The 13,816-nt window shown below is 32.4% G+C and overlaps 1 protein-coding gene across 1 annotated transcript in view; it reads right to left on the bottom strand.

Moving 5' to 3' along the window:
* The window catches only part of LOC132754542 (uncharacterized), a 68,647-nt gene that overhangs the window by 13,058 nt on the left and 41,773 nt on the right, over positions 1-13,816 (bottom strand). Inside the window, exon 4 of the mRNA XM_060745182.1 lies at positions 6,870-6,950. Within this exon, the coding sequence (XP_060601165.1) occupies positions 6,870-6,950 (81 nt within the window). The remainder of the gene's footprint in view (positions 1-6,869; positions 6,951-13,816) is intronic.

Consider the following 13,816-nt stretch of genomic DNA (forward strand, 5'->3'; position numbering starts at 1 on the left):
ATGTCTAAAATTGCGATATTTACGTCCTCAGAAGTAATCTTTGCGTCTCAAACCCTGAAATTACCTTCAAATAATTAGTGCTTATTGGAATACACATTTAATTATACATTGCGAATCCCAGTTTTTCATTTAATTAGACTCAACATGAATCTCGTATAATATCGCATGTTTCACAATGTGTGATTACTGGTCTAAACTCCGTGCTATAACGTACCCGGAATCCAATTAGTAATTTGCCTTCAGCAAGGTGTAACGGCACAACATGGTTATTATACGTCTAGGAAACTAAATCGGTGAGTCATTATTTCTTGTTTTACAGGATTTATTGCAATGATATCAGAATGGACTGTTCGGTAGATTTAGTAGTTCATGCTTATTTTTAAATAATTAAAAACCTTAAGGAGAGGTCTTAGAATGTACTACAGTTAAACTGTAAGTATCCAAGTTATATTTCGTACCTTCTATTAAAGAGTCGTCCTATTACTCCCTTTCTCAATGCCGAATCTTTTAAAACCATCATAATTTTGAATATTCTTGCGTTACCGTAATGCTAGCTATTTCCTTTTCATTTTTATTGTTGTTGTTCATCGTGTATAAAATGTCTTTATATATCTTTTGACAATGGAATATTCTAAAAAAAACTTTCAATGTGATATACCTTAAACTGTATTTTCTATTAAACTTTATTTTCTAAAACAAGAATCTTAATTATAAAGATTGTAACAGAAGAACAATTGTAAGAATTACTTTCAAGACTAAAACAATAATGATTTTAAGAATGCAACGCGTAGTTAGTGACGGAAAATAAAATTGTAAACTTGTTTCGTAATTTTGATAATTAAACGACTTCTGGTATACAAAAATATAACAATATTACGACTCATTAACAGCTAGTTATTTCAAACAGAAACAAGTAGCCCAGGTGCGTATGAATACAAAACTGACGGTAATAAGGTCATTAAAATTTTCACAGACATGTTTAATTACAGATCGTCTTGTTGGTGGAATAAATTTTGAAATATCACAGATGCTTAAGAAGTGAACTAATAATACCAGACCATTAATGCCAAACTGATATAATTACGCTGAATGTCATCTTCTTTAAACACTTACAGTTTTTGATAGGTAAATAAAGACTAGGAATCACATTCTAAGAAACGTAGAACTATTTCGCTATATTTTCTGTTGGAGAAAGTTTATTGTTCAAATTTTTTCCGTTGCATTAATATGTATTAAGAATATATTCCTTTGTCAATTTTCTTTAAGAAAACGTATTTGTCAGCATTACAGCATAAATGAGTAAATGATGACGTCATATATTTGGAAGTATTCTCCAGGTAGATATATTTCTGGACAAATAGCCTTTCCATTATTGTTCACTACAGAAAAGACAACTTGGAAAGATATCTGCAATTTGTAGAACTTTTTGTACAAATGTCTATGAGCACACATCGGTTGTCTCCCTTGACACGATTTGTCCTCCATAAATACAACATATAGACAGTATAATCTGATGGCGAGATCTTTAATGGAACCAAAATTGAATTTGATAATTCAATAAAGCCCCGGACCCTCCGTGCAGAATCTAAATATCGGTAGCGTCAGCTCTTATTAGCCTGTTTTATATCTGATATAATAAGATAAGAGTTTTATTTGATTGTGTCGAAAGCATTTTCTTGTCAAATAAAAGAGCAGTTAATTTATGGTTTTATGTGACCATGTTTTGGGTGACGGTCCTTGTTTATATGCCTGTTTTGATTTCTTTTTCCAATGAAACACGAAAACTTCTTTAATTCACTTTTCTTAAATTGCGTTTTTAGGTTTCTGGAAGAAGACAATATTGTACGTGCTACAAAAGAAGGAATGCTGCACGAGTTATGAATAACAATTAGTTTGAAATATGAGAAATTGTGGTTGCAGTCTTGAAATAAATTCGAAAACAGTTTTCATTCTTGGTAATGGACCAGTCTCCGTACTTAAAAAAAAAGAAATGTTTCTGCGTTCAATTCAAGATTGAAATCCACGAAAATAAGTTGAAATATTTGATTCTTATGCATGAATATATTATACATGCATATGACCCAAAAAAGGCGTTCAGTAAAGTATGCTTCCTTTTTGGTATTTTGTAATTCAGCCAGATAGGGATGAACTCGTCCTAGGGCAATAATATGTCATTTCTGAAATAACAACACAGTCTAGACAGGGAGATAAAGAAACAATATGATCGGAAGGCATCAAGAAAGAATTATAGCAGATTTCATACAATCACCATCTTCGTATAACAATCTTTCGACAAGACAATTCATTACAAACAAATAATGCCGTGCATATTGTATAGCTAAATATCAGTACTTGAGATTTACATAGTAGGACAATTGCGTGTCATCAAACAAGAACCCATAACTGATTCTGTTTAAACATTAGATAGTGCAAGAAAACCTTCTTATAAGGTTCTCTATAAATATTTTGCATAAATAAAACAATTAACTTTACTTATAACTATATGATGCTGCATATTTGTTACGGCGATTTTCATTGAATACTCGTGATGCTTATATAATGAATACAAACTAAAGAAAATAGTGCTGTATTATAAATTCGTTATACAATTTTGGACAGGTTATATGGCTGTGCTTAAATGCTTATTTTCTTTGGAACCTTTGTTACTTGGGTCATATAACACGTCAAAACTCTTTATAACTAAGATTCCTGATGATGATACACATAATATGAATTACGTTATGAATAAAGAGATAACGTTATAATAAGATTATATATGAAATATGCTCGTAAATTGAGGCATCGAAGTATAGACACCTCATAGCGCTATAGAAATATAATTCCCACGAGAGGGCGCTTGTCAGTTGTAAGTCTTTATAGCATTCTGTAATCGCCATCAATAATGCCAACACAAGTTTTATCCAACCTAAATGATGGCTACTTGTGTGTTAAGGCCAGATTATCAGCCTACTTAAACTTAAACTCGAAGTCATTCCGACGGATAAGATGACAGCCGCCCCTTTTCTGATATGAGCCGCGTCACGACAAAACCAACATAATGGGTTTGCAACAAGCATGGATCCAGACCAGCCTGCGCATCCGCGCAGTCTGATCAGTATCCATGCTGTTCGCTTACAGACCCTTTAAAAATTAGAGAAACTGATAGCGAACAGCATTGATCCTGATCAGACTGCGCGGATAAAATTAGAGAAACTGATAGCGAACAGCATGGATCCTGATCAGACTGCGCGGATGCGCAGGCTGGTCTGGATCCATGCTGGTCGCAAACCCATTATGTTGGTTTTGTCGTGACGCGGCTCATATGGTTTGATCAGCTTAAAGATAATGCATATTTTTCAACATTATACATGTATTTCGAAGAAACCATATTTTGCTTAGTAACAGAGCTTATATATCTCAGACTGAGGAAACATGTCCAACTGGTAAATACATGTCTACCTTAAAATTTATATATTTTTATCTTGTCTTTTTTTAATCTGACGAAAATAGATATTATTCATTGTTTATTGTCTCTTTCAATAAGAAGAATTAATGTACCTTTAGAGTAATATACAGACGGATGGTTTGAAGCAAATATTTGCAAGCAAATCAATATTCTCGTATTTAAAATCAGATTTTTCCTCACAGAGAATATTGCATCTACATGCGCTATACGCTGTTTCAACGGATTGTCTTATATTGATTGATAATGATGAATCTGATTTCAATTTCGCTTCATGTATATAGAGCTAGGAATAGTGTCAGGCCACGTATCAATCAGACGCGCACGCTTAATTAGAACCTCTACTAAACCAGATAAATTGCTTTCAAATTGACTGCTAATATTCGCACTGATACATTTCTTATACTCTTGCAGATATTGGGGAAAAAACTTGATCTGAAAGGAGATGAATAGATAGCTGTGAGTCAGACTTCTAAACTTAACTAATTCCATCACTTTGATTCCGGATAACGATTCTACTTGTCGGAACAAAGCGCATTTTACGGATAAAAAGCATGTTTGTGCATTAATTGATCGTCTTAGATATGCAGGAAAAGTTACATGTTTCAATGAATAAATCGTTGACAATGTAATTGAAACTTTGATACGCCATTAAAGAATCGAATTCTGAAAACAGAAATAAATACTCTAGATATTTTATCCGGTGATATGTTACATCCGGGCACCACGATAAAGATCTTAAAGCTGACATTGCAATCTATTTAGCGTCGCTACCATGTCATAATTTTAATGTCACTTACATCACAAAGCTGGCTTTGTTAAAGCTTTTTGATAAACTACTGGTAACTTAAAACATTTCTAAGCATCTAAGGATCTTACACAATGCAATATAAAGGGCCATGAGAAGTGGAAAATGGTAAGCGTCTAGGACATAAAAAAACATTAAACAGCAAAATTATCCTAATTAGCAATTGTAAGATTCTAACCAAACCTTAAAAACAAAGAATGAAATATCTTCAGCTGTCAATATTACATGTTTAGTTATATGTGTACATGAGGATATTTGAACTATCGTACATGATCGAAGAAGACTTCCCATAATTCCAACAAACTTCCTGCTTAGTGAACAAGATATGATTGAGAATCAAGTCAAAGTTTACGATATTTCATGATCAAATTGTTCCAATTTTCTTCCAGAGATGTGCTCGGTAATAGCAAATGAATGTTGACCAAATTAAATCAAGCCAGTGTGATTGCGCTCTCAAATACATAGAGTGACCGGTGTTAATTCTATCTAATAGGAGGGAGTATGGCAATTTTATCATGTTTGAAGATTCCCCGAGTGAATGCCTTAAATTGCTTTATATGCCACGAACACGCTGTCAGTGTTATAATTATATTAACATGTGCCTATTTTATACACACGAAAAATACGTGCATCAGTAAAGAATGATCACCTAGAGATGAAGTGCAGAACATTTTTGAGATATTGTGGAGAAAAAATATCAAAATATTCATCGCGGATAAGTTCAAGACAATCAGAAGAAAGCTTATTACGAATTTAAAATAAAACCATAAAGATTACATGTTGAGTCTAGATTATTAAAGGCAATTTTAGAAGCCCTTAAATTCAAGCATTTTATGGCGCCTTGTTATACGGTATGAAGCTTTCTTTTGAGTTTTTAATCAAGATAACTGTATCTACACAATATATATTAGAATGGCATATTCCCCTCGTGTATGTGAAATAAGGAGAATTCTAAAATATGTCTATAAGTTGGAGTGTGCTATGAAATAGACTGCAACACTCTTGGGACTTCACTTTCGATTAACCACTATTTCTTGGTTCAATGCCCTTCACGTCCCGAAACTCATGACATTACTTTTATTGATATCTACATATATATAATATTTGTCCTGTATAAATACATATCATCCTAACTGTCTACAACAATTCGGAGTTATATACAAAATAAATGACAATTTTCTGTAAATAACTGTGAATTATATACCATGGCGGTTCGAAAAAAATGGATAGATCTCACGAACAAATGAATAATAATAACATGACGTCATGGATTTAAAACTCTTTGATTGTTTTTCTATTCATTTTCCAATACCTATTACAGTATATGAATTACAATAGTCTATCAATTGCATCTTGAAATGTTGAACTTCCTACCCTTTGTTACATAACACCTTTTCCCCCGTCCTTTCAAAATTGCATTTATATATAGATTTCAAACTCCACAGAACAATCAAAAGATTGCACGGAAGAAAAAAACAACTGATATTGTATTCTAAAAAAATCCAGGAAAAGTAGCTTTGATTTGGAGGACAAACAATAAGTTCAACAAATGTAGTCGTTAATGTGACAGAATCCATTTAACACATCGTATCAAAACTGAATTAACAGCTTCAATTTCTAAAATTTGAAGAAATTAATTGAAAACTTCACGACATAGTGAAACCAAACAGACCTTATACAATTTCAAATGTATTTTAAAGTTTCTTTTTCAATCGTTGATCCATATAGAAACGTCTGCTCAAATGATAATAATGCGTGCGTCTACAGTTTAATTGTTTTGATTTACATAGACATTAAATCTCACAATTCAAACAATCTACGACCTTGTTGAATATAATACAAAATGGCGCCATCCAATATGAGCATTTTCTCGTTAGCTAAGAGAAGAAGTATTTGTTTTCTTAAAGCGTCCTTTCTTTTAGAGATTCTTAAATTTTAAAATAGATTTTAGATGGATTCCTATAATTATTATCGAAGCATGTTTTGTCTATTTTGCTATATTATAGTAAGCATGTGTTCGATTAAAATATATCATATATGATTTATTGGAGACACTAGCAACCATGCCATATCGCGGCAAAATCTTTCTTAGAATGCAATATAATTTATAGCAACTGAATCAATCTTTTCCGATGCAATATTTTACCGAAAATAGACACATTTTTAGGAAGATTCTGTTAGCTTTAAAAAATAGAGAATATTATAAATCTGTCATAAGACAATAGTACGATGCGACACTACGCCCCCTTTGCGTTTCGGCCCCTGCCGTAAACTGACTTACTTTTTATTATAATTTATAAAAAATACTATCAAAAAAGCACTCTTATTTACTATTATATTACAGTTTTATATTCACATTATTCAAGATTTTATTTATCTTTATAACAAGTTATCGAAAATTTTTCAAGAGTCACTCAGCATCAATCCATTTCATGCAATATTAATGCATTTTCTAAGGATTTCACGCCTTAAAATTAAACTTAAATCAACTTTGAAGTACAACGTGGCGGGAGGAGTGAAATGTATAAGTGTCAGAATCGGTGTATGTTTGTAAGGAAAGGAATGTGATAAATAAGTAATGTAAATAAGGAAACAAACCTCTGACTAGTGTATGTAATATTGTATCTCCATTGATAAGACCACAAACGTGGTGAAACTTTTGCTCGTACCAACACGGACCTAAAATAAAACCAAAGAATAATAATTATAACAAAGTATTGACATTTGAAAATGATGATGATGATCACACGTATATATGTATATAACTTAATTACTTTAAAAAAAGAATATATTTGTTAAAATTAGGTATATATAACTAATTTATAACTAATATTTCATCTTTTTTCTTTCTTTTTTGTATAAAAAAGATGAAATAACTAAGTTTTCTATCATTAATGTTATGCCGAAATACAATTTCCAAGTGCTATTGTGGAGAAAAGAACTCTTCTCGAATAAGTTAACATTATAAAATAATGTATAAGCACGTCTGATATTTAAAATTGAAACCAAATTATATTAAAAGCTTTTTTTCTTTCAGGTGCTTTGAAGAGCAGCAAAGCATTCCCTGAGTTCCTCTTCAATAATTGATTTTGCTGCAAACTTAATTTTATATAACAGAAGTAAAGGAAGCTTTTAGATTTCAGACAAGACTAACATATAGGTCTCATTTGAACAGACAGTTAAGGCCATTTTTTGTAAAAATTTACATGTTCATAAAGTTTATGTGTTGTGTCTTTTTCCCTTTAAATGCCGTATTCACGCTCAGATATGTCATTTATATCAAAGCTGAAATTAAACAGACTCAAATAAAACACGAGGCAACATTTATATGAGTTTGTTTGCAAACTCAACTAGTTTAATGGGGACTTTTCCCATAAAACGAAAATGCTTCGTTTTGCTTATCTTCACGACGATATGTATTTTACGACGACACCAGGATTGCTTATTTTAAGACCCCGATAATAAAATGCGGGGCAAAATAATTGTAAATGCGGAGAATCGAGATTTCCCTGATAGTGTCATAATGTTTTGACAAAAATGCATACAAAGTATGAAAATATAATCATACGTCGGAAACACAAGGCATTGAAACAAATCCGGAGCTTCATTATTGGTCCATAAAAAATAACCGAAGTAGACATAAAAATTATTCATGCATATGGTTATTTCACCAATTTTCTCCAAGCATTTCCTTTAGTGAATAAATTTGTGACATAAAGATACTCATAAAGTGACCCATGAATACGTCTATTATGCTAATCGATTCATAGCAGCAAGTATAAAATGTCTCTTACTTATTTCTTTCTTCTTTTCCGTATATTAGTAGACCGAGTGCATACAATCTTACGTTTTAAGCAAATATTGCAGACAGACGGTTTGGTTAAACGTCACTAAATTAAGATGATATTTATTTCTGACTACATTAACGTTTGGACTGTCTCAGCATATATCTGTTAGTTAGCAAAACGCAAAAGAATGATAATATGAAACAAAACATGAAATCATAACTTCAACGCCCACTTTACATTTTTCTACAAATTAATGTAAAACTATTGCCAAATGATGGTGTTTCACTACAGTATATGCTAGCTAGCCTTCGGAGGAAGATGATTGAATAGAAAGCATTGTTCTGATATGTACGATTTATTAAAATTGTGTTTAATCAAGTGTATATAAAGCTTGAAAACTAATGGAATTCCGTAAATTATAGATCAAATGATGAGACCCTAAAGTAATGTCAGGACGACTGTGAATGAAAATTATCTGGCTGTATTTTTCTTCTGAAATATTATTTTTTACTTTTAATATAAGACCAGAATAGTAACGTCGGGGTTTAAAAGTGCTCGTGTAGCAAATTATCGGTGGTAAGTCATAAAGAAAACATATCTGTGAGGTTATATACGTTGAAATACAGCTTCTTCTTCTTCTCGACACTCCATTATCTTCGAGCTGTGAAACACGGACTGATTGCCACGTCATTACCATCATTATCAGGAGTCACTGTTTTATTATAAAGATAGAAAGGGGCGCGTAATAACGTGCCATCTTGAATTGATTCAAATGCGTCTTTAATGATCCGTTAAGTGAAAACCATGGAACTTTTAAATTAAGCTCATCTCATTTTATTTTGCCCCGCTAATAAAACCTGTAAGTGATTTTTTTAGTCTTTAAGAGAAATAAGGTTGTAGAGGAAAAAACTCGAATCAGCTTCTATGATTGATTGATCATTAACAAAAAATATAAAATAAAAAAATACTGTACGGTTCAATGACTGGAACTTAAGCGTTATCTGTCTTATTATATGATTCAATGTAACCTACTGTATGATTTTATCAAAGGTATGTTGACCGACAGTTATCATTATAACAGGTGCTGTGATATTACATAAATGAAACTTAGCATGGAGGCAGATACAGAGTAATCCTCATCATTCACTTATCTAGACAGGGCCATTATGCTTGATAACCTAGCAACGCTGCCGAGAAAACTAGGCCATTCATTCATGAATTCCTTTTGCACAAACATACCAGAATAAATCAATTTCCAAACGACACAAATACATATATTCTTTGTTTTCAAGGAACAATCAAACCCGGCTTTGTTAAAAAAAACAGATCTTAGTTATATAGCACACAGGAAACTACTCTCGATTTTTGTGCTAAATTTACTTTCCTGTTCGCTGACCCTAATCGAGTAAATCACCTGTATGTCTTGTAAATGCAAATGTAGCATATGTAATTGTTTTTGGCAGACACACACTTCAGCGTTTCTGACTCCAATCATTTGTTATTTGCACGGATTCCACAATGTGATGAGTTTAGTCCAGTAAATGTCTGTGTATTTACACAAGAACGCCATGCGGACAAGACCCCGGTCTGAAGTTAATTAGAAGTGATACATTCAAGACATACAAGAGAAGTCGTGCTTATCACAATTCAAAACATGTTCTCTCTCAATACAATCAAATGTTTTGCTGAAGCGTTCACTATTTCCGCAAAATGTTACACAGTTATTACCAAATATAACATATTAACTTTCATGTTTTAGTTAATGTTGTTGCCAGTTTTCAAACAATTGGTGGCATATTTGTTTAGAAAATGTTCTTGGTTTTCAACTAACAAAATAGTTACACTTCAAACAAAAAAGGCGATTCAGTACAAGAAATGGCAGCATAGAAAATAATTGAATGCTTCCTACAATTTAGGTTTTCTACAAATTCGCTCGAAAATGTTTCTATTTCATTGCCATAGCCATGGGTTAACAATTAAACAATGAAGTATAAACACCATTATATACATTGTAATATATTTTTGTCGATGACATGTTTATTTTCCGTACGTGTAACATGACTTTATTTTCATTTCAGTTTAGTTGAAACATATTCTTTTTGCATGAACGGAGTTCTTTACAGCATGTAATGATTGGAAACTAATAAATATAAAACAGTGTGCTTTGATTAAACATGGAAATAGACTTTTATAGTCAGTTTATATTATATCGCAAAAAATAAATGAATTAAGGATTTTACATGGGGGAAAAAAATAAAGACTTAAAAGTTTGACATCTCTTCTTGAAACATTTAAAGAAAATATAACAGTACTGCTTCTTAAAAAACAGGGTATTTTATAAATATGATATCACCTATTATTGGATCAAATATTATCAAAGCTTTACGTTTCAAATCAAATTTGACAGTATATTTTCGGACAAGTTTCACATCATCTCTTCTTTGAATTGTAAAATGGAAATGGTAATTCTGCACGTGCATAAAGGGAAGTCTTAAGTCACTGTATTGATCACTCTAGTAACTGATGTCGGTTTTAATTTGTCTTAAATAAGAACATTACAGCCAGAAAGAGTTAGATAAATCCAGGAAATAAATGATTCATCGCTTAAAACATCAATAATAAAAAATGACATGAAACATTTGAAAAATCACCAAACTGTTTGCAAACGTTCTAAGAATGTGTACGTCGCGTGAAGATTATTAATGATGAATGCGTGGAGATAAATGCTCTGCCGACCTGGGGTCCATCTTATACCAACGTGATTGATAGATCCCCGTGTTTTTCTACCATTTACCACGTGCTTAATGGATTTGTTTGTTGTTACAAGCGGTATACAGTTTCTTAAAGACTTGCAAAGCTGATACTTTGTATTTTAAAAGGTATGACGATAATGCTTTGACTTTTAATGTTCCAAATATTTTCATATGTTCCAGATGAGTACAACTCATTATGTTTAAGCCTCTGTAGGTGTCCGATTCTTACCAGACTGACCGCAGCTTGGACACTTGAAAAATGTGCTAAATCAATTAAGAGTACATTTAGTTTTAACGAGGCACGGTACATGATCAAAAGTATCAAACCCCGGTTTACTGTTGGAATCGTTTAAAGCAAAATTGCTGCTCCTTATATTTCTTAATTACAGTTTCTCAATTTCCTTCTCAAACTTTGAAACTTCACACTGTTTCATCTGAGAGACACGACAAAGGGAACTCAAATATTCTTATTTGAAAAAAAATATCTCAGACCAAATAATGATATATGATCAGGCCATCAATTGATGAAATTCAGTCATCACCATGAATCAATTTATAGTCATTATTCCATATATGTTACAAACCACCGTAAAGAGTGACAAGTCATTGTTAAAACAATAGTAACTTATAGAAACGGAACAAGGGTGCTTCAATGAATAAAAGTAGTATACGTATTTAACAGACTTCAAGCAACCACAATTATTTTATATAGTAGCGATCATGTTTGAAGTGGTTCAATACGTATTTCATATAAATTGTCCAATCAATGATCACTAACTTTATTTCTGTCCTTGACATTCAAAGAAAACAATATACATGTACGAGTAAGTAAAAAAATGTTTGAAATTAATCAGAGGATCATTCGCTTTTGTCTTCTGTTTGCCAAGCAATAGATCCTAAATCTCGCCGAGAAGATTTTTTCATTCACAACTCTGTCAAAGTGTTACATTTTGAAGTAATTTGTTTTTGCTTTTTTTCTGAGTAAACTTTTTTCCCGTTACCATAGAGTTTGTTAGAAAATAAAATAACGCCGTGTTCATCCGCTGATTATTACCAATAATTCCTCCACTGGTTTCCGCTGTGTATTGTAAAAGTCGAAATAAATAAAACGGCATGCAATCACTTTCAAAATTATCTTTACTTAGAAAGAGTTCAATGAATGTAAATTACAGGTTATATGGCGGTAACATGTATGTTTTGTCGAGGAAAAAATTGAAACATCTCCATGGCAACTAATTAAGACATAATGGAATAAAACCTTTTTTGTGAATCGATCGCGTTTATTTTTTATCAATAAAATATGTAATGAAATTACAGACACCAACAAACACTGATTAGAAAAGGTATTGTTACAGTTATAATCGTACTAGCGTAATCATATTGATCATCGGTGGTTAAAGTCAGTTGCGAATGCGAGAACATTTATGGCGAAATCGTCTGAATGAAATTGATTTAATGTTGAGCACTGGCGCCAACCTGGCACATGTTGGACGCTTGCCTGACGGAGGTTGTTGTACCGCAGTGACTGACACCTGCACTATTACAATCGTCACGTTATCACCTATAGCAGTTTGATTACTTTTGGCTTCGAGCTTTTTTGTCACTCTGCTCTTTCATGTTTTGGACTTGCTCCTTATTTCTTACATATTAACCTTCAGTGGAGTGTACGTTGTTGTAATGTTGTCCAAGACTTTCAGTTGATTATCTAAATAAAGGTTTAACCGCGTTTTAACTTTCATCTGTTTTTGCCAAAAAAAAAGAGAGAAAAGGCATCACCTAATGTTTAAGAAGCATTCTTCCAAATGCATTATAAATCATTCCTGTGTCATTTGTGTTTTGTAAATATTGTGGCAAGTTTGCTGCGTTTTTATTTCTTTTTTCTTTATTTCTTTTTTTATTTGGACAAGAGCAATGAGCCTTTGATAGATAGTTACCCAACAGCTTGATATCGGAGAATTACGTCTGCCTTGCTTTTCGTAACAGCTCTCAAAATATGATAAATGAAATACAAACAGAAAACTGAGCATCTTCAATCAAACACTGATGTAACAGTATGCGGACAAGGGTTTCTGTTTCCGTTATAATGATTAAATGGTATCAACTCTTACAATCTGTCATTTCATTTTAAATCATAAATGCATTGTTTGCAAGAATGTATTATTTCACTATTCGTTCTGTTACACGAGTAATGACAAAGAGATCACATGCCGTGTTGTGATAAAACAGACAGAGAAAAATTGTCATATTTTTCAAGCAATATTAACATTTTACTGCTACATATATCAGAGCATAACAACATTTCAGCGTCATTTGGAACAATGCTTTGAAAGACGTATATAACACGTGATTGATCAAGCTGTCAGAATTACACGCTGTGCATCTCACTTCTATATCTGTCAAAATTTAATTTATTATCAGAATATATAAACGCATAAACGAACGTTAATACGACCCAACGTACATTGTCTTGTTTGCTTGTTTGTTTTTACCCCGGTTTTGACAAATTTTCCTGGATAACTAACCAGTAATCACCAATTTCTCACAAGTAAACGGTTACATATCATACATGAATTCTAAATCCGCAATGAGAGACAAAAGGCCTTATGACACAATGTCCGAAATCAATTTTCACGGAGCAGTTACGCCACGCCCTGAAACATCAAAGATCAAACCTTCGACCTTGGATTACTAATCCAATGATCTTCCTGTTGAGATACGCGGGAGTATCTTTATCTGCGCGTTGCAGACGACAAGTCTTATATTTCTAGCAATTCACGTGATGTAAACGCTGCACATAAATTTTGTTTTTGACGTATTACTTATAGCCACTTGATATGTACTCTATTGTAGCAATAATAGTGTACCATATGGCGTTTTCTCAAGAAAATCTCTTCATAAGCTCTTCAAACGACTTCCCGCCTCTTTATATGCTCTCTATTCTTGCCATTATAAAACGGTAAATGCCTCCATGTAACAATTTATAAATCACACATTGTTTATATAC

The sequence above is a fragment of the Ruditapes philippinarum genome, unplaced genomic scaffold (genome assembly GCF_026571515.1).
Source record: "Ruditapes philippinarum isolate M1 unplaced genomic scaffold, ASM2657151v2 ctg139_1_1_1_1, whole genome shotgun sequence".
In the NCBI taxonomy this organism is placed as follows: Eukaryota; Metazoa; Mollusca; class Bivalvia; order Venerida; family Veneridae; genus Ruditapes; species Ruditapes philippinarum.